The sequence below is a fragment of the Cupressus sempervirens genome, chromosome 6, assembly GCF_028749045.1.
Source record: "Cupressus sempervirens isolate cs-2001-9-10 chromosome 6, ASM2874904v1, whole genome shotgun sequence".
In the NCBI taxonomy this organism is placed as follows: Eukaryota; Viridiplantae; Streptophyta; class Pinopsida; order Cupressales; family Cupressaceae; genus Cupressus; species Cupressus sempervirens.
This window is the reverse complement of record NC_143123.1, coordinates 526,172,929-526,195,440: the sequence shown is the minus strand read 5'-3', so window position 1 is coordinate 526,195,440 and position 22,512 is coordinate 526,172,929. Positions and strand designations below refer to the sequence as shown.

The 22,512-nt window shown below is 37.1% G+C and overlaps 1 protein-coding gene across 2 annotated transcripts; it reads right to left on the bottom strand.

Moving 5' to 3' along the window:
- Positions 1 to 843: 843 nt before the first annotated feature.
- LOC149553335 (protein SHOU4-like) lies at positions 844 to 21,943 on the bottom strand. Of its 2 annotated transcripts, none has more exons than XM_089788802.1 (5): positions 21,602 to 21,943; positions 20,430 to 21,474; positions 7,195 to 7,350; positions 1,776 to 1,987; positions 844 to 1,624 (listed from the first exon to the last, which is right to left on the bottom strand). In XM_089788802.1, exons 2-5 carry the CDS (start codon positions 21,360 to 21,362, stop codon positions 1,432 to 1,434), a joined length of 1,494 nt encoding a protein of 497 aa, XP_089644928.1. In that variant the 5' UTR covers positions 21,363 to 21,474; positions 21,602 to 21,943; the 3' UTR covers positions 844 to 1,431. The 2 variants fall into 2 exon arrangements, with proteins under 2 accessions (XP_089644928.1, XP_089644927.1); XM_089788801.1 differs by having other exon boundaries at positions 21,650 to 21,943.
- Between the last annotated feature and the right edge of the window lie 569 nt (positions 21,944 to 22,512).

Genomic DNA, 22,512 nt, shown 5'->3' with positions numbered 1-22,512 from the left:
ACAGCCAACATAATATGTGGAGTATACCCTCTAATCCTTAAATTGGGATAGCAGAAGCAGGAAAAGTTGAAATTATTGTATGTTTACATTGTTGTTTTTAGATAAACGAATCTATCACCCAAACTTGCATTTAAAAAGCTGCTTTAATATTCTCATTTCCAACATACCTATCAACTACATCCAGATGTCGCCTTCAAAAATATAGGCAAATTCTATTAGCACTATAGGTACTGTTAAATATAAGTGTTTTGACTGATGGTTCACATTAGCTTCCCAAAGACCTTGACGTCGGCTTGGAAGTCATTTGGCATTGCTCCCAAAAAAATGAATTGGTCATACTCTGACCCTCCTGAAAAAGACACATGTTCAGAGTATATGAAGTACGCCCCTTGAAAGATGTGATGAATTACCTCTTACGGAAAAAATACTACTCCACAGCACTAAAATTGGTGTGGCAGGTTACATATATTTAAAGGACTAAATGCAAGTCTGATACCAAATTTCCTTCTTCCAAATTTAAATTGTGTCAATTGTTTTGAAAGGAAAATAATGTTTTCATGCAAACAAAAGGCAGATTTACCCAGCAAAACTGCAGTCACACTGACATAGAGCTAAATCACATTCCTCAACCTGCCGTAGAATGCAACATTAAAGGTTTGTTTTCCTTTTTCATATTTTTTATTAAGGGTTCCAGGTAAGACTTTATTTTCCCTTTTTTTGGTACCTAAGGTGCTTGTCAAGAGCTTCAACGAAATGAGTGATTCTAAAATCTAAAAGAAGATATTATCATCTAAGACAGTTGCAAATTAATCAAGAAAGGTACAAATTCACCATAAAGAATAGTTAAACAATTCAAATGGTAGTACTATTTCCATATGTTATCTCATTAGGCATTAAAGCCATAAAGTTCACATACCTAGCAACAATAGCACACACCTGAACATGGAAAGATAGAACCTTTACAAACTTGGAAATCATATGATTTCACCAAAATTATCATTACAAATACATAATTCTTTAATATGTCTAGAGACTAACAAGCCACTAAATCAATACACTATCGCTATATTCAAATTTATAAAATGAACCAAAAACCTTTTAGGGGAGAGGAGACTTTCACTCAATGCCATGCTCAACAAAGTAGTGAGCACACTTTGGAGGAAGCAGCACTTCTTGTAGAATTTAATGGTCGAATTTTTAGTTCTTCCAAACCATAGATATTTAGTACTTTCAAAGCTTGGTTTTGTGCTCTGATTGTCATGGAATATCTTCTCCAATCCCTGAAATTATGCATGAATACATCTAGACCCAGCTTCACAAATGGGAAAAGAATCCTGATTAAATTCTTTGGTCAATAGTAAAAAATAATGGAGGCCTACTTAAAATTACAAGACCAAAAACAAAATGTATCTTTCTCCAACATTTGACTCATCAAAGTGGAATTCCATCAAATTTTGAGGTCTCATTACAAGATATAACTAAGCCTTCAACATTTCCTGGCAAGAGGAACTTTCCCCATCTGCAACCAGTAGACACCCGTTCACGAGGAGGAACTATCATCAGAACATTCTCATGGCGCTGAACCATACCCATGACAGTCACTTCACTTCCTTCCTTGATATACCTGAAAAGGGGATCAATTTTTTATATTATTCTCTAGTACAAAGTTATAAAAAAAATATTCCATAAATGTCCCTCCAATAATCACCCAGACAACATAAGAAAATAAATTAATCTGGAAACTGAATACATATATATGGTCACAAAATATTCACCCCTCCTTCAGTCGCATTTCACGATCGTCACTTGAAAGATTTCTTTCGCCCAGCCAGCGGACAAAATCACTGGGTAGATCTTTATTCCTTGGACCGATATCAACAACTGAGCTTTCTTCAACACAGGGAGTCACCCGTGCACCATAACCAGCCTTAACCAAAGCTCTCAGACCAGATTGAAAATCTGATATGTAGAATTCTGCTACATGCCTCTGAAGAAAACATTTTGAAGTACAAATGACACCAGGGAATAAAATAATCAATCTACACTCAGCACATGCAAGTTCCAATATATACACCATAATTCCTGTTACAAGATGATGTCTGGAAGATCGCAAAGCTAAGGAAGCACCATAACAGAGCTACAAACTCCGTGAAAAGTTTGAACTTAGCAGAATACCTGTAATTGGAGAAGTTGCAAGCCATAACCTTCTATAATCAGCAAACATGGTTTTGCTTTGTGTATTTGATATCACACAGTTCAGGCATTTTTGCGTGGAGAATATAAAATTTGTCCACTCATACTAATCTATCTGTTTTGTCCAAAAGAGGATAACTTGACTAAAGTTTGCCTTTACAAAAACTAAACTATGTTCATAACCTTAAAGTTTCAATAGACTGGAAATGCAAGCGGGATAAAACTTTTCAACCCACAAATGCAAAGGAATTGCAAAATCCAACCAACGAAAAGGTTTATGTCTACAAATAATACCCATTCTCCTATTTTCTTCTTTATTTGGAAATTAATCTTACCTCTTCACATACATGCATATGTACAAAGGTGTGAGTGTGTCTTGATTTCTCAAATCGTTGAGTCATGACTAATTAGTTCATCTCAAATAATTAAGACTCTGCAATTCGTAGCATACAGCCTGTTCCTCTTGTTCAAAATTACTTGACGTTTAAAAGTGTGAATGAACTTGTTCTGATTTTCTTCCGGCTCATCTAATTCACCCAATTAGATTTCAGCTGAAGCCTAAAGAAGATGGTTTTTTAGATGTGCAAGCTATTTTGAAATTTCCATTATCAGTAAGGAATGCACAAAAACATGTGGCAATATTAGTAAAATCCTAAGTTACCAGATTCTCTCCAGCAACCCTGTCAAATTCAATTCTGGTTCAATTCTGTCCAAAGTCTGGTCCTTGTCAAATTCTCCCCAAATTCTCCTGGAGAGCCACAGATTCGCTGCAAATTCTGGCAGAGGAATCTGGGCAGAACTCGGAGTGAATTTTGAAGAATTTGCTGCCAAGCAGCCAAACCCAAGCTGAATTTTCCCGGCAGTGTAACCCGGAGACTCGCACCCCCCTCCCAAACCTTGAAGTACCCATCCCCAAGACGTCCCCGAACCGGGTACTTGAGTACCCAAGCACCCCCACCTCCGTCATTCCACAACCATGCCGCCGCTGGGATGTTACTTGAATTTCTATTTGAATTTTGATTTTTTAATGTTACTATTGGGTATGTAATACATTATTACTATGTTGAATGTCAATGGTTCTAATTCATGTTGCAATTTTGCTATGTTCATGTATTTTAATTTGGTATGTTCTAGTAAACTACTGAAACATCATTTCATAACCAGCATTTCAAGTTCTATATGTATACTATACAACACCCCTTGTCGCCGTCCCCTAGCCATCCCCCCGCCGTCCCGAAAATGAGGCACATTTTCCCTGTGTCCTGGAAACTCGCCCCAATGTCCCACCGTCCCGAAGTACCCCCGTACTGGTGTAACACTAGAATTTGGTAACAAATTGTTTTTACTTTTTTAAAGTGGTTTTTGCCTAATTTGGTTTATTCGATCCTCCCAACCCTAAAAGTGACCACCAACAAGGCCAAAAAAAATGGTTTATATGTCATCTATGCATTTGTGAGGGAAAATAAAAACTTGCTTTTAGAGGAAATCCAAATTGACAATTGGCAAAGTCCAAACTGACGATTATAGAAGAATTTCTTTTAAAAAACTATGATATATTCTTTGAATCCAGGGCTTCAAATCTGAATCTCAACTTCTGATTTAGCTTGGTTAGAAATCCCCTAACCAATACTAAACAAATTCAGATAACTGCACTTATCTTTTGATGATTCCTTTCATTCTTAAACTGTCCCTTGATATGGAAATATGTCCCCTGCATGCGACCAAGCAAGTGTATGTTGTTGTATGTATGGCTAAATGATGCAATTAAAATTTAATATCCTATTATATTGAAACATAGTTATGGTAGTGTATTTTCCTATGTTGCTTTACTATTAGCAAAGTGGTGTATGGACTTATTTTTTGTTGCATACACACACATTTATTTTTTTAAAGATATATTTTGGTCCGGATGAACCCAAAACGAATCCAAACCCAACCCAAAAAATATTTGGACGAATTTCGAACCCGCATCCATACCAGATTCTGAACCGGCAACTTAGGTAAAATCAATGGATGATCAGACCTGCATAGCCTTAGCATATGGGTAAGTGATATATTATTCACAATTTGCCAGGGGATCCAACTGCAAAAAGATTAAACAAGATTAAATTTGGATGTGCAAGATACCGTCATTATCAACACAGTATGGACAAAAATATGTCGCAGACTCGAATCAAAAAATTGATTAGACCTATGCAGCCACCATCTGTTGGGGCATATATTATTCACACCTTGATACGGAAACCAACAGTTCTCCAGCTTAAAAAGAAGGATCCAGATTCGGAGTGAAGTAGATAGGTCATTCTAGCCTCTTGTTGTGCAACAACTTAGCTTTAGTTTGAAGTTCATAAGGATCGCGCATAGGCTCTGCACACTCTGACAATTCTGTGATCTCAAGTTTAGGCAGGAGTAGCAAGACCATAAGTAAAACTGTGATATATCATAAGTCAAGCGGCAAACAAAATAAATATTGCAGACAGATGGCAAGACAGTGACTCACAGATTTGTCCAAAGGACTGGGCTATAATTGTACATCATACATTCATAAGCACGGGCATGTTAACTTTGTAACTGAATCTCAAATGCGTAAGCATATAATCTTCTTTAGATATCCACAATCTTCTATGATCACTATCAAGCTTTCCAGCAAAGTTCTCATTTCTTGCATCACTTGTTTGTCAATTAAAAAGTTAAAAAACAGTCCTCAAGAGACTATCATCATTATGAATTGAAATGTGCTAGTATTTCAAGTTTGTGATTCACTGATCCACTTTAGTTGGTTGGAGAGCCTGTGGTTCAATTGCTTAATTATTTCAGGAGTGAGTCAGATTTAATTGTTGGCTGTTAACAAAAATTAGACTGCATTTGGATGCACTCTCAAGCACTTAACCGTGTCCATGCAATCAGATAAAACACCCTACGAGGTAGGTTTACAACCATGACAAATATAGCCTAAAAAGGATTGCACAGTAAAGCTAGATCCACTGCTCCTAGACAATGTCGGAGTTATTTGTGGTGGCAACAAAAACAATAATGTGTATCTTCTTATATGTCAGAAAGTGAACTAAATGCAGTGACCTTATTTTTAACATAACAAAACACTCCTTGGCTATGCTTCATCTGTTACAGTTTTTGTAGCTGCAAGAGAGTTTATTTACCTATGATGATCTGCCTTGAGTTTCTCTAGAAACTAATCTGATATGATGGACTGTGAATTTCTTTATCTAGTACTCTTTCTTGTTCCTATTCTCTACCTGGTTCAGAAGCTCCTATACTTCTTTTACTGGTTCCCCAAGAATTTGGTTGGACTCGAGCTGTAGAACTGTTCACATTGCCATTAAGTGGCTCTTGTATTGGATATGAGCACTGTGCTTCATATCATGTTTGTCCCATGTTTCCTTTATTTTGGTCCAGTTCAAACTGCATCTATTCATTGCGATTGAAAAGCCTTTGAGAAGAATCACATATGGCATGACAGATGGCATCGTGTGTATGTATATCTACGACTGGGCATCATGCATGGTCATCAGTTCAGTTCATGTTTTGCTCTCCATGTAATGTATTCGACAGTTTATGAGGTGTTGTCAGTGGGTGTTATGATCTACCACCAAGTCAATGATTTGTGACTGCTGTTGTTTAGCCTTCCACAAGCGTCTCATCAGTCACATTATAACGAGCAATTGATCCTAGTAATGGAGTACGGCATCGCCAATTTGGTGTGTGTGACAATATTTATATGTTTTCCTGCGGAGCGTATTTGAAACTATTTCGCTGTTGCATATGCAATTGCATGTGTCTGCTTGCTAGGTGCATTAGCAGAAGTGTGATATCACTATTATGTGTGCAATATATATGTGATCGGCTTCATTATTCTGTACAGACTACTCAGTATCTGTGAGATTGTAGTGTCTATTGCATATGCTGCTATTCATAGACAAAGTGCTCTATCCTAAAAGAGAAATTAAGCCTTTTGATTGACTAATTAGTTTCTCAATCATAGACAAGAAATTTTTGTAATTGTTTTGAGAACTCAATTAAAGATCATCATTTTTGTGGGCTGGATTTTTCACCCTCAAGAGGAGAGTTTTCCCAGGATAAGATTTTGTGCTCCTGTTGTTATTTGTGTTTTCGTATTTCAGTTCTTTGCTCTATAATTCATTCTGGTTCAAATTTTTACATCATCCAATTCAGAAATGGTGTTCCCTCATACACCACTATCAAGAAAACATGGCCAATGTTTTAATTTTCAATTGTCTGTATTGTATAAAGATACCATTCATTTTACACTTCAATATATTTTTCAAATATTGGATGCAATCATGGTACAAAGTGGTGAATCTACCCAAACTCTAACAAGTAATATAGCTTAGGTTCTTATAATATCCCCTCCCAAGGATATTTGAGATTCCTTGTTGATAGGGAAAAGGTCACTGCAAAAGGCAATGTGGATAAAGTTTACATATAAAACTTGATGAGCACTAGGAAAGGTTTCAGGAATATAAACCAAAGAACATGACACTTTCCCCATTCCAATTCAGCAAGAGGACATAAGCAAATTACTACAAAGTTTGTTACAAGTACTATTACAAGGCTTTGTGTTTGTCCAGACTACTTGGAATTGGTGCTGCTATGTACTGTCTATGTTTGCAGTGTAAAGATCTATTGCAAGATAGAGGCAATGCCTCTTCACATTTAATATTACATAAAGTAATATCAAAGCCTTACTAGAGTGCGCACGGTTTTCAGAATAATTCTAAGATAGTTTATCAAGGCAGTTAAAGTTTATTCTACAGCTTATATTACCAGACAACACTCGGTAAGTTGACAAATAAGCTTATTTCACCTGTGTATAATGTTTCAAGACTTACAAAGTAGAAAAGAAGTTCACCTGCAATCCTTTGCCTCTAGAATATGTGGGTAAAAGTTTTTATATCATACAGAATACTTATTCTAACAGAAAATTAAGGTTACAAATTAATCAACTACAGTTTTATGGTTTACCTCGAGGTACCTCAAACCCCATGTAAAAACGTGGTGCCCCACCCTGGCAGGCTTTGATTTCCATCCTCTGTACTCATAAAGGCCTGTGGACGTGTAAATACAGCGATTAACTCTCTGATATGATGTCTCTAAAGGTACACTTCCACAAGTGACGACCTGTAAAATAAGAAGAAGAATCATAAACAAAGGATGGTGTAAATTTAACTAAGATGAAAAAGGATCAGAAAAGCTTCTTCAATGTAATTTTGATACTGACAAATTCTCAGAACTGCACAAATCATTAGCAGCAGAGACACAGTCCAAGATTGATGGCATATAAGACAATGATCATAAACAAAATGAGATTGTTTATTAGAAAATAACAAAGAGAGAATATAGATTGAAAAAAGCAAGTTTCATAGCATCTATTTCAGTGTGAAATAGGTAGTCTTAATATAAAAATGCAATTACTAATGTGTAAACGATCCCAAAAGTGTCGGATGTGCAATCATGTTAAAGGGATATAATTTAGAAAGAAAACCAATACAGGAGAAATAAGACAATCTGTCGGCTTCATGAGCAGGCTTGTTTGGGCATAAAAAGCAATGCAAAGAATGATATAATTAAATTAACGAATTTTTGAAATGCAATAAGCAGACAATTAAAGATTTTATTCTTTGATAGTCAAACTGGATAACGCTTATGTATTTCATTTGACATTGCAAGTCTCTTGAAGACGCGTGTTCAAGAAAATTAAAAGATCACTAATAAGCAGACAATTTGATCTAAACCAAAGTAATGTTAAAATGAAAAAATTACATAGAAGAAAAATATGGCTGACAAAAATGAAGGATTCTCATATATAACAATAGCTTGCTGTGTGTTTCTTAGATCTCATTTTCCAGTGCAAGTCTCCTTTAAATGATATGACTGTAGAGCTCCAAAGTGATTTTAAAAAACTATCCATCGTAATGCACCTAGAACAAATATATTTTTGTCTTGTACAACTACAATTCCTTCCAGTTCAATATAAGATCAAAGTAAGGCAAACACCATTTCTCAGCATTTATTGAAAACTTGCATGGTTTAATAATACAGGAAAAAAGATAGTATAAAGATCATATTCTATAATGTAACCTATTTCTCCTAACGCTTTGTTTTGTTTGATTATTTATTAGATTTTACATACAAAGCCCTTGCTCAATAAAGAATTAACTATAACATTGGATAGATATTAGAAACACAAAGATGCTGCACTGGGAATTTATCCATCCACACTATGAACAATGGTGATCGAATAGAACCTTGATTAACCAAATTTAAAAAATGATGGCCTTGAAATTTGGGAAAATGTGGATTTCTTTTGGCTTGCAGATCTTTGTGAGATGGCTCATATGATAGGAATGACAACAGGGTAACTAAAACTGAGTAGTTTTCAGAAGAAGTGCTGCTAGTTTAGGACTGCCAAAGAAGCAGAGGATCGAAGTTCTGTAATATCAACGGAAAAGAAAATAAAAAAATCTGTCATATTGAACATTATAAAAATAAACTAAAATATAATAAAAAGCCGAGTCACACCATATTGACAATGCTTTTACAAACTTTAAAAAGAAGAACAGGAAGCACTCTCAGAATGGCAGATATTGCCTTAATTCAAAAAAATATAGAGAGAGTAAGTGGAAATGGTTTAAGTAGACTGTCATTTAATGTTGACATGTAAACACAGCGAGCTGGACAAAAGAAAGCTTATGCCAAATTAATAAAAATAACATCCAAAAAAAGGTTAATAAAGACGGAAAAAGTGAAATGCAGATGAGACCGCTACATTTGAAGTTGAGATTCTGCCTTCAAAAAATAAAAAATAAACATGGGATTGTAATCACAATATAAAATGCAGAAGCAGCCATCAATCTGCAACAACGCATATACCACAAGGCAGTTCCACAAACAGTAACCAATTTAATACGAGTTTTTGGCATTCAAACTAAACATAGGTTATCCAGGATGGAATGGGAAAAACAGTAAAGGCAGTGTGAACTACAGCTTGAATGGTCAGGATTCCCTTCATGTCTGGCAAAACATTTATCTGCAAAGATGTTATGCAGAAACATGTAATGGGAATAAGCACACCTTGCAATCACCGATCTAATGCATGAGATTCTTTCTCCAAACAGTAAAAATTATGGTGTGCGTGTCAACCAGTTGCATGTAAACTGCTACAGGAAATAATCAGTGTGTAATTAAAAACAGAGAGAACTCAGGTATTAGCTTTTGCATCTTGAAAGATAATGAGGCTGATAAGCCTTGTGAAGGAGTTGTATTTGTGCTATAAAAGTACAGAGGCAAATGAGGGCCACAATAGCACCAGCATGACCCTTTTTAGAGCCTATTGGCATCACCCTATTAGCACAAGCATAAAAAACTACTTTAATAACTTACTAATTAACAACACCAAGTTTTGTTCCAATGTACTTGATTTTCTATATCCTTGTCAGTCCAAAATCATACATTTAGACGCAGGCTGCAGAATGGGATTCTTGTCTTCCATCCACTGGCTCATAATAAGATGTATAATCTAATAGTACTTGAAAAAATACTTAATGAAAAAAAGAAGTATGCAAATTATATTTCAAGCAAAACTATGGCAAATTAGTAAGATAGCAAATACCAAACACTAAAACTTTAAATACATGAATAACAAATAAAATTTGACAAATGGAAATGTTAAATTGGAGATTTCTATCATATCAGAAAGATCAATGTTATCAGATTTCCACAATCCATTTACAATTCACGAGTATGCTTATGGTTTTGATTGTGGAACTGGAAACAATTTTTAGCATCAACGTTTTGGATCACACTCTGTGATCCAAAATCAGGATGTAAGACAATGCAAAAGATGCAAACGATGCAAAAAATGCAAAATGCAGATCAGGACCTACTCGTGATATATAAGAAAGGAAGGGAAGAGAAGGGGAGCACGCAAAGTGAGAAGGTTAGGCAAAGTAGAAGGCTGAAGAAAAGAAAACCAAACAAAAATAAAAGATGACAAACAAAAAGAAAAATACCTCAAACAAAAGACAAGAAAAACAATTCACAGATATAGAAAAACAGAAAATAATTTATTTATTTTTTTAAAAGGGAATGCCCAATAAATAAATGAAGTTTAAAACTTAAAAGTTCTGTATACAGGTGTGTGTACATTTATAATTATTTATCCTTGCTTTCATTTTTAATATTAGTCTTGGCTATTATACACACACACACACATATACACACACAGAGAGAGAGAGAGAGAGAGAGAGAGACCCACACACAAATATGCAAAAAGAAATATCTAAAAAAAATGCATACATCTATTAATATATAGATAATCGAAAATGATAATATAAATATATATATATGTATGTACGTATGTATGCATGCATATTAATGTTTAAGTTTTAGCCTTTATTTTATCATGTGGGCATTCCATTTTTGTTATCTTCTATTTCGATATTTAAGTTATTTTTCTTCTCTAGTCTTTATTTTCAGTTATGTGTCTTTTGTTTAAGGTCTTTTCATTTTATTTCTCTTCTTTTATATTGGCTTGGGTTTTATTTTCTTCGGCCTTCTGCTTTCCCTGCCCTTCTCACTCCGTGTGCTCTCCCCTTCTTGGATCTCTCGAGTAGGTCCTTGTCTGCATCCTGCAATAATTTTGCATCTCTTGCATTCTCTTAGATCCTGATGATCCATCACAAAGTGTGTTCCAAAACATTAAAGCTAAAAATTGTTTATGCAATCAAAACCAGAAGCATACTCATATGTATCATAAAGATGATTATTGTGAGTAGCATGATGTCAAAATAAGTATAGAATGTTAAAATGTAGTGAGGGGAGGCCTCTAATCACCCCCAAACTCCTCGTCACTAGAACTATTGGACTCCTCATGGTCAAGCTACACCAAACTAACCAACCACCCCTGCATCAAAAGTTGTAGCATCTTCATCAATCTATGTTGGCTCCTCTTGCTCTACATCCCATTATGTTGTTGGCTTCTCTTTGTACACAAGATAGACAGTTTTAACATCTGCAACATTAAACATAGCCTATGGGACAGCCCAACAAATTAGGCCAACTTCATCAATTTGGTTCTTTTCTTGTGCAAATTGATGATGAGCACCCCACAACTTCTTAATGCAAACCTTGTAGAATAAATTATGCCAGGTGTAACACATAAAATACCTGCAAATTTGTCTCTATTGTTCTTATGTGCATCACATTCAAAATTAAAGTGTTGTTTGGTTTTTACATTTCCAGAATTGCAAAAGGTGCAAACTCTCTCTCTCCTCCCAAGCCTCTTTTGGCATCTTTCAGCACCCCATCTCACATTGAAATTGACGAGAATATGTTCTTAGTTGGACAAGAGTTTTACCTCTCCAAGAAACGTTAGCCCCTCTGAGGCTTTTTGAAGTTGATCACATGTGGGATTGAATTTGTTGATATAATATATTTCTTTCTTCCAAACCCATTTCTTCAATTTCTATTGTGAAATTTTTCCATAGAAAAGACCTTTATTTATGTGTTATTTGTGGTGCACATATTGAAATGGATATTCCATTTTCTCATCCACTTTATATTGTGTTACATCCTTTTTTTTTATGTTTGCACAATATATCATTGAAGATAACTTCAGGCCATCTACCTTCTTCCATTTTTTCCAATGTTACGTCGGGACAAGGGGGCAAGGGGACAAAGTGCCTCAATTTTAGGACAATGGAGAGATGACAGCAAGGGGGCAAGGGAGCAAGGGGGTGTTGTATACTATACATATAGAACTTGAAATGGTAGTCATATAACATACCACATTGAAATACCTTAACATAGCAAAATTACAACACGTACCAAAACCATTGAACATTCAACATAGTAACACAGTACATACCCAATGGTAACATTTAAATATCAAAATTCAAATAGAAATTCAAGAACCCATCCTAGTGGCAATGTGGTTGCAAACTTGTAGAGGTGGGGTTACTCCAAGTACTCGGTGTGAGGATGTTTGAGGGGTGGGTACTTCGAGGTTTGGGAGGGGGGGATCCATGGGTTTCGCTATTTTTTTGGTTCCTTTTAGATAACTTATGGGACGTACCATAGCAAGTGCCTCAATAGGGGCAGCCCCCATTTCACTTAACATTATATCATGTGGGACTGTGGTTTTGATTTTAAACCTAATTGTGATCAAATGCTTTTGGAATCCCTTGATTTGCTTCCATTGTGAGGCTGAAGTGTTGTAGGCCCATAAATCACACCCATAGAGGACAACCGGCGAAACTAAAAGACCAAACAAAGTTTGAATAATTTTCCAATCCCATGCCTCACCCTCACGACACCTATTTTGAAGAGAAACTTCTATTGTGAATTTTTTCCATAGAAAAGACCTTTATTTGTGTGTTATTTGTGAGGCACATATTGAAATGGATATTCCATTTTCTCATCCACTTTATGTTGTGTTACATCCATTTTTTTTATGTTTGCACAATATATCATTGAAGATAAATTTAGGCCACCTATCTTCTTCCATTTTTTCCAATGTTACATCGGGACAAGGGGGCAAGGGGACAAAGGGCCTCAATTTTGGGACAATGGAGAGACAACAGCAAGGGTGCAGGGTAGCAAAGGGGTGTTGTATATATACATATAAAACTTGAAATGCTAGTGATATAACATACCAAATTGAAATACCTTAACATAGTAAAATTACAACACAAACCAAAACCATTGAAAATTCAACATAGTAATACAGTACATACCCAATGGTAACATTTAGAAATCGAAATTCAAATAGAAATTGAAGTACCTATCCTGGTGGCAATGTGGTTGCGAACTTGTAGAGGTGGGGGTACTCCAAGTACTCGGTGCAAGGATGTCTAAGGGGTGGGTACTTTGAGGTTTTGGGGGGGATCCCTGAGTTTCACTATTTTTTTTGGTTCCTTTTAGATAACTTATGGGACGTACCATAGCAAGTGCCTCAATAGGGGGCAGCCCCCATTTCACTTAACATTATATCATGTGGGACTGTGGTTTTGATTTTAAACCTGCTTGTTGATCAAACGCTTTTGGACTCCCTTGATTTGCTTCCATTGTGAAGCTTAAGTGTTGTTGATCCATAATTCACATCCATAGAGGACAACCGACAAAACTAAAAGACCAAACAAAGTTTGAATAGTTTTCCAATCCCAAGCCTCACCCTCACGAAACCTATGTCGAAGAGCATAAACAGCCTTCCATCCTCCTAACGTTATTTTCTTTTTGCAGCCATCCCACTATAGATTTTTGTTGAAGTTAATGCCAAGATATTTGTACTCACCCACTTCCTCAAGAACGTTTCCTTCAAAATAAAACTAAGCCTGATGTTATTTACTATAAATAAATAAAATCTATGGCTTTAGTCTTGCTGATATTGATTCGCATTCCAACCATTCTACAAAAGTGCTCAAGGGAAAATAAGTATGCATGCAAACCATAGGCAGATTTGGCAATTAAAATGAACTTGTTAAATATTCTATCAACTGAATACCTTCACCATTTTGCGCATTTAACCACTCTTCAAGTTTGTCAATATATAAAACAAACAGATTGGGTAGCAAGCAACCTTGTTTGACCCCAATATCACTCCTAAAACATTCTAAAATACCTGCTTAAGTTCTGATTTTGAATTTAACCTCTTCGTAAATCCTATGAACAGCAGCTCTGAGATGTATAGGGGTCTCCAATTCTTCCATTCTGAGCCAAAACTTGTCCCTAGGGACAGTGTCGAAAGCCTTTCTAAAGTCAACAAAGAAACAGAAAACCTCATCTGTTTTATCCCACCCCTTTCCAATAATGTGATCAACTGTCAAGTGTTTACAGTTTAGACCTCAAACCAGCTTGCCCTTTTTGCATGTTTATGTTTTTCTTCAGCCCATTTACTGAATTTATTTTTTATCATGCTGCCATATATTTTTGCAAACAGAGGGTTGATATATAGTGTCTTGTAGTTGGAGGGGTTATTGCTATCACCACTCTCAAAAAGAGGCGTTGCAAGGATAATTGTCCAATCCTTAGGACTCCCATGCTGACTGATATTATTGAAGATTTCCGTAATGTGTGGTGCAAGGGTCTTCATGCCCCACTTGAGGAATTCATCTTGATGTTCAACGAAGTTCTTAGCTTGCCACCACCTAACTTTTTAATATCCATCTTGACCTCTTGCATGGTGAAAAGATATGTCATATTGTTAACCAAGGGTGGCAGGTCCACCTCAACTTCTTGTTCATACAGTTTCCTAACATTATATAACCACTGTAATATTATTTTCAGTTTGTTGCTTTCTTGGCTGAAGTGAATAATTTGGGGTTACTTTTACTAATGAAAATTAGCTCCTCTCCTTGTGCCCATAAAATCAGCTTTTTTCATCTTTAGAATCTGCTTTGTAAACGTTAATGTCAAGGTTCATTTTATTCGACTCCCTTGGAGCTCTGTTAGCCATTTTGCATTCCTTATCAAACCATGCATTGACTGGAAAACAGTTTGTTTCAGATTCTCTTTTCTTTGTTCTTTTTCAGTTTGAAAGAGCCTCATGGATCAAATTTGTTAACTTATAGCTACTAACATCATGCGCTTGCATGTTCTCCCCCTTACAGAACCTCTGAAGTGTAGCCCTAAATATGTTACCATTTTCTGAAGTCAAAAGAATTTTGCCCTGTGAAAGTGATTGTTGAGGCCCTCAGGGTGTTGCACTTTTGCCCCCAGCTGCCTATTCTCTGCCCACAACAAATTTATGTACAGTGGTTTATGATCAGATTTAAGATCCCATATTTGTTCCCCAATAACAAAATCCTCAATTCTCTCATATAAATTATGTGAACAGATTGCATAATCTACCATGCTTGCACCATTGTAAGTGTTGCAAGTAGGCCCTCAGGGTGTTGCACTTTTGCCCCCAGCTGCCTATTCTCTGCCCACAACAAATTTATGTACAGTGGTTTATGATCAGATTTAAGATCCCATATTTGTTCCCCAATAACAAAATCCTCAATTCTCTCATATAAATTATGTGAACAGATTGCATAATCTACCATGCTTGCACCATTGTAAGTGTTGCAAGTGAAATTGCCCGACTTTGACCATCTAGCAATGGCTGATTACAAAATATTAAATCAAAAGTTCCACATATAGTGGTCAGTTCTTCCCCAGAATGGTTGAAGCTCTTAGCATCTTTTGAGACTCTCTGCCACTGATGTTTTCCCTTTTCTGTGAGCCAAATAGGATTGTTGTTATCTTTGTATCTGAAATTACTAGCTTGTCCATTTGCTGTTCTGCCATTGAAATCCTCTTGCTGCGAGAACACAGCAACATCCTTATTTAAAGCTGCATAAGGATCTTTATGATCTAAATCATGATTTTTATATGCTTTAGAAACCTGTGGGGCAAAGTAGCAAGCAGCAATCCTGAGAAGACTATTGTTTTCTATGATTCTGAGCCATGTGAACCTTCCTTTTCTTTTACTAAAATGATTATGCCTCCGTGACCTTTACCATTTCCCGCTGCCACATTCCACACTACCACGTTCCAATAACCTTCGCATAAGGGAGTCTTACATACTTTGTGCTCATGTGCCTCTGTAAGACTGTGTCATTACCTTCAGAAATAGGCCCCAACCCATGCCCACGTCTCAAGGGTAGCATCTGTAATTCCAACAAACTAGACTTGAGGACGCCTGGGTTTAGCTTGAGTGCTACTTGTTTTGATGTGGAATACTCAAAGTTGATTTTTTATCCTTATGAATGCATGTTGATCATGTCCTATAGTTGCTTACTGAAGAGTTTGCTGTCAAATCTTTGCTCACTTGCTGCTCTACATTGGAAAGGTGCCAAAAATGAGCAATAACATATTTACCCTTGAACAACCAAGCCCTTTTGCCTTCATTTCTAGCTACTCTATTTTTTGCCACTTCAACCCTTCTCTCTTCTTGCTGCCTCGTAGTTAGCTCGTCCTCCAAGAAGAAACTAGAGAAGAATGCTACAAAAGATAATAAGAGCGGAGAGTTGGGGATAGGGGGCGTGTCTCTGTGGCACACAAGTTTTTCTAATAATCAATCCTACATCAATAATACAGCAACTAACTAAAACACTGCAAAAGATAAAGGAAGGAATAAAGCAAGAAATCATCATATCACATTTGAAATCAAGGTCTACTAATTGTTTCGAAGAACTGTTTTGAGGAATAAAATGGTCAAGACTCACAATACCTGACCAGATTATTTACTTGTGATGCAACAGTAAGCCCTGATTCCTCTCTTCTCATAAATTCATAATTAAGCAAGTGCCAAACACTAAGCAGAGACACAAGAAGTGTTTACTCTTCTGGGATGGGCAGTACCCATACATCCACTACACTAGATATCACCAATGATTCACCTGCACCCACCTCAGCTTCATGCCCCATTATGAACTTATTTAAACTCTGGGAATTTTGATGTCTACATTCGCCTTGTACAACCAGCAGGAATCATTATTTTATCTTCTTGAAGATACTGTGATACTTATAATTACCTGAAAGCAAGAGATAGATGGTGTAGACACCTAAAAACCTTTAGAAAATAAAGTATTTTTATTTTCTGAAAAATTCCTGATGACATCATCATTTATTAATTAATTATTTATTTTATTTATTTATTTATTTTTATGCCATTAAATCCCTTTATCTTAATTAAAAATATTTAATTAAGGAATCCCTCCCAAAAATGTTTAAATCTTATTTAAACATTATTTCCTTATTTATTAATTATTTAATTAATAAATTGACCAAAAAACCCAAAATAAATAAAAAATTTATTTTTTGCCCAAAACTTGGCCAATTTCCTTAAGACCACTAACCTCTTCAAAAATCTTCTAATCCTTCTTTAATTTTGATTAAAGGCTAATCCCATAATTTTCTACCCCTAATCCCAACTCAAAATATTTAATTAAGATTAAATATTAATCCTCATGTTTATTAAAAAAGTTTTAATAAATATCTCCTCAACCCAAACCCTTGAAATAAATAAAACTTTATTTATTTCCTAAAAATTTAATTTATCCTCATCCTAAGAAGTTCTAGACTCTTCTAGAAAGTCTTCATCCTCGTCCTAGGAAATTCTAGACTATTCTAGAAAGTCTTTATCCTCATCCAAAGTCTAGACTCTTCTAGAAGATGTCTTTAAACTTAATCCTAATCCTCTCCTAACCTTGTCACATTCCCTAAAAATGGGTTAAGACTTACTAACCCTAGCCAAAGTTAACAAATATCTCCTCCTTCACCCACCCTCATTAAATGCCATCCACTTGCCTATCCCTAAGCTAATCCTAAACCATCCTAATCCATCCTCTAATCATTTGCATCATCCTAAGCAAGCTTAAAACCTTCCTAATCAAGCCCAAGTCAAAATTCCTCTCATCTCCTTCAAAATATCCCAACCATAAAACTTTATGAAGCCCACTAGGCCATAAATGACTCTTCCAAGCCCTTTTATTGCTCTTACAAGCCATTATGAGGGTCTTTATGAAGATTTTATCCCTTGAGCCTCCTTTGTTGACTCATCCTTCCCCTTTCCTCCATCCTTTCACCCTGTGACATGTGTCACTTCCTGATTGGCTGTAAGGAAGCACAATCCATGTGCTTTCCTCTCATGCAATCTGAGCCCTCCATGAGCTTTTTCCCATCCTTACATCTTAGCCCTCAATCCCTCAAGCCTCTTGCCTATAAATTGGATCCTTCCCCTTTGCAAAATAACACAATCCATGAAGTAAAGTCATAATGCCATTTTAAGAAGCCATTTTACATCAAAACCATACACTCACACCCAAATTCCAACTCCATTTGAAGCCCTTTTTGAAGCATAAGCTTGAGCATACATCCTATCTATTTAGACAAAGCCACTCAACAAGAGAGCTTCTTATTGAGAGAGCCCATTAATGGCTCATATTCTTAATTGAGAGCTCATCTTAGTCTATCTTGAAGTTTATGAATTTTGTTTAGTTTGTAGAAGCTTTATTTAAATTTGGTTTCTATTAGCATACTAACATTGCTCATATACAGATGGAAGCTCAATTTGAGGCCACCCTAGGCTAGTGGAAGTAGAGACTTTCTTTTCTTTTTCAGAATCTCCCACTAATGTTGTCATTTCTCCACCTTGTAAAAGTATGGACCTGGCCAACAGAATGGCTACTTGCAATGCAGAATTTAGAGGCCACATAAATCTGAACTCTATGGTTTAGGATATAAAACAATGCCATCGAGGAAGTCAGTGAAGGGATAGAATCACCATGCTTGGTCCAATTATAATGCACTGCATTGTCAGATCAAGATGGGTGGACCAAACAAAGATACAGTGAATGTTCTAATATATTGTAACATCACTTGATTTCCATGTTTCTTGTATCAGGTGTTACATAAGCTAGTAGACTAGAACAGCCATCTTGAACACATCTATCCAAAAAAATCCAAGAGATTTTACTTAAAGTCATTTACTTGAAACTGCTTCAAGAACAAATCGTAACCTCAACCTCAACCTATTGAAGTTTAATTTTGATTAAGGTAGATGTGGAAGCATTTTTTAAAAGGTGATCACTTATCATGCTTCTACCAATGTAACTGCTGGGAGGTGTAGGTTTATAGTGAACAAGTACACCTCTACTTTTGTCAGCTACATCCTAATTATACAGGCTGTTGTTTCTGCGCATAACAAATTGCAGACAATATCAAGTCCATATACAACCATTCAGTTTCTAGCTCCTAACTTCATGAGAACTGTCAAGGAAAAGGCAAGAAACGACAGTCTTTGGGTATGCACTTTGTCATGAATATAATCTGTGTGTAAGCACTTTGTCATGAATATAATCTCTGTGTAAGCACTTTGTCGTGAATAAAATTAAATTTGAACAAAGTTGAAGCAAAGTTTCTAGACCATCAAGAGGTTCAATTTAGGTATGACAGGAAAATAGATGGCACAGAAGTTTGTCAAGAGATTGATAGCTATAACAAAGGTTTATAATGATTCCTTATCAAGCAACACCTCTGTTTTGGTTTCATGGAAGCAAGACATTTCATCTGCACAAAAAAAAAATCTTGCAGTGAAGAGAAATTACCAAAAAGAAAAGAGAGATTTCTTTATTATACATCAATGCAATTGATTTATCATTAATTAATTAATATTCCTTGTGAAAAGAAAAGAAAACAAAGAAAGATTCCTTGGCAATAATATAAAACTGCAATTGATTTTTCATTAATAAGTCAACAAGGTTACAAGAGTTCTGAATTGAAGATACTTTCTTCCTGTGTAAATACAGCTAAACAGAATTCATTTAGCATAAAAGTCACAAACACAGACCATACAGAAGAACCATTACCAGAAACTTCAATGCATGGGAAATTCGACAATCATCTAGATTCTAAATATCTCCTAATTAAATAATGATGTAATCTTAATTTCAAGTTGAGGTTCTTGTGTAAACTGCACAATAAAGTGTCCCTATATCAAGAACCACTACCATATGCAGTCAAAACTAGCACTATTATAAAGATATAATTAGAATTGCATATTCAACCTGAAATGGATAACAAATGTGCTTAAGCTAAAAACTGGGAAACTCATTGGTAACAACGCCCTGATAGCATCTGCAGACAGAGACTAAATTGGAACTCAACTACCGAAAACTTTGGCAGACCTGAAGACAAGAACGGGCAACATTATACCGTCAACTTGAAATGGCATTCTAAGAAAGCCTAGGCTCTTCCAAGAGCTGCATACGCCCTTTACAAGGCAATACATTATTGAGACATCAGTTACGTAATCTTAATCAAAACATGACCTGTTAAGGATGTGATATTTAGGCAAATAGACAACTCTTACATTTCACAACTGAATGTTGAAACCGTATAATGAAAAAAAACACTCCAATGTAGTCTGAACAAGGAGAACATTCATTATTAATTTTCTACTGCCAAAAAGGGAACATTTGATGAGAAAATGATTCCACAATGCAGTTTGCTATAGCTCGAGTCATCAAACAAAAATTCGCAATACTAATTGCATGAAATCTTGTACAAAATAACACTTGCACATGGACATGCAACGCCGGGTGAATGAAAAGTACAATGTAGACTATATAGACAATCATTGCAACGATTGAGATAAATAGAATTGTAAGAAAAATGCAGTTTTCTTCTAAAATTTCAAACCACAAAAAACTTACCCCGGTGACTTTCACATACTGTCCATCTTGTGCATTCCTCAAATCAGCATCGCTATACGAGGCCACGAAATCAAGGACAGACCTCTTTCCCCAACAAATGTTCCAGGTCATCAAGATAAACACACAGCTGAAGAGTCCCGCAACGACAAATAAAAGTATTCCATTGTGAACAGTGGCCAAAATGAATCCTCCTGCAATAAACCCCACTAAGAACAGGGGGATAAGAGTCCAGAGCAAGACCTTGGGGAAACCCCTTCGGAACGAATAGTCTTCAGCGTTACTGAGATTGCTTACAGCCTGGTTGTGATTCATACTCACAATCTTCATCGGCATTCCGGAGGGATCCAGAGGACCAGATGTCACCTTTTTCAGCGCACCGGATGATGATAGCGGACCAGACGTAATGAGCCCGGTGGCCGGAAGCAAATTACCCGAATTTGTCCTCACTATGGCAGGAGTTGAGGACTGAGGACCTGAAGTCTTCACATTACCACTGGAAGGTGCAGATTTAAGATTTGGTCCGACGGCCATGTCACCACTTCGTGGCCCGGACTGGGACACTTGACGGCTGAGATTGGCTGACTGAGGACCGGATTTCGATCCCTGGTTACTGCTACTAACTGGCCGTGAAAGTCCGCCAGGGTTTACGGACCCTGAAACCCTTGGAGCTCCGCCCGATGAAAGAGGCCCCGAGTGAGACGAACTAGACATCTTCTGCAGCGACCCCGATTTCTTCATCTTGTTAGGATTCTCCACCGGTATGTCAAACATTTTTCCCAGTTCGCCAGATTTCTTGATGTCACCCCCCGTGTAAGGTACTGCACTGGAGCTCATCGTCGGCGGCTTGTCCTTGTACTGTTCAGGTCGCCCCGACACATAGAGGCCATTACTGAGCTGGTGCGCTAAAACCCTACCGCTGTTGTTCGACGCCATTGCCACACTCCTCTCCTCAGCCTCAGATCCTAATCCAACGTGCTCCTACTGAACTCCCAAGCTCGCCGAACCAAAATGCCGATGCAATTCGTAGTTTTTTCGACCTTCACAACTGAAATTCACAAACAGGACTGGACAAAATCAGATAAACTCCCGGATTTGAACCAACATTGTGCAGGGGAGCTGAAACCAAGACGCCCAAAGCAAAAGACAGGGTTCCAAAAAAGCCTAGGGTTTACTCATTCGTGGATTCCATAATTCGGAGAGATCGAGAGTGCAAACCGAACCTGCAACCCCGGGGAAGAGAAATCAAGAGCACTTTTGCACTGAGCAATGAAGGCGTCGTTGTCGAAATGCGCGTGATTTGACGGTGATGGTGACAGAGCCTCGGATTCCCGAGGCAACGGCGCTCATTGGTGTATGATTGTGATCAGCTGTAAACTATCCACACCTCCCTTCCAGCGACTCGATCCCCTCACTTCTCTCGTCCGAAAACTCAAAATATCAAGAAGCAACAACGCCGCAAACACACGCACAACCTGCCCATCTTTTTCTCGCCGTTATCGTATTTTTTCCTCGTTCTTCTCATCCTCTGCACATCCCCACTCTTTTGCTTGCCTGCCTGCGTACAGCCTGGTGCTCACTGGCCGCGCCGGTACTCCACTCCCCCGCCACCGGTCACCGCCGGTCGCCTCGATAAATGCAACCGGGATTCGTTTCATCTCGTCTCGTCTGTGCCGTTAAGAGCCGCGGGGGAAGACCCCACTCGATATAGGACACGTGGCGCATGACACGTGGGCTTCTCCGCCTCCACGTCTGCAGGATACTGCGTCGGGGATTTTTTAATCGATACGTGCTGACGTCAGCGCATGCCTTGCTGGAAAACGTTGGCATTTAGCTGTGGGACTTAACGTTGTTTATTTCATCCGGGTGAATTATGGACGTTATTTAACGGTGCGATAGACGCCATGTTTTACCTCTGTACCTCACAAGTTGTAACGCTTTTCTGACAAATGACAGTATTTTCTCCGCCAGTTTTTACGTCACTCGACGGAGGCCCACGTTCTTCACACTGCTTCCATTTGTACATTTTGTTTTAGGCAGTATTTAATTTGTGTATTTTAAAGCTTCCCTCTTAAGTACAATTGTG

What these genes read in the sequence shown, in the direction of transcription:
- LOC149553335 (XM_089788802.1), bottom strand. Translation starts at nt 21,362, where the DNA reads ATGGCGTCGAACAACAGCGGTAGGGTTTTAGCGCACCAGCTCAGTAAT. An exon ending in GGGGTTTGAGGTACCTCGAG is followed by an intron (nt 1,988 to 7,194) that starts GTAAACCATAAA and finishes TGTTTTCTTCAG; the next exon opens with AGGCATGTAGCAGAATTCTA. An exon ending in GAAATGCGACTGAAGGAGGG is followed by an intron (nt 1,625 to 1,775) that starts GTGAATATTTTG and finishes TCCCCTTTTCAG; the next exon opens with GTATATCAAGGAAGGAAGTG.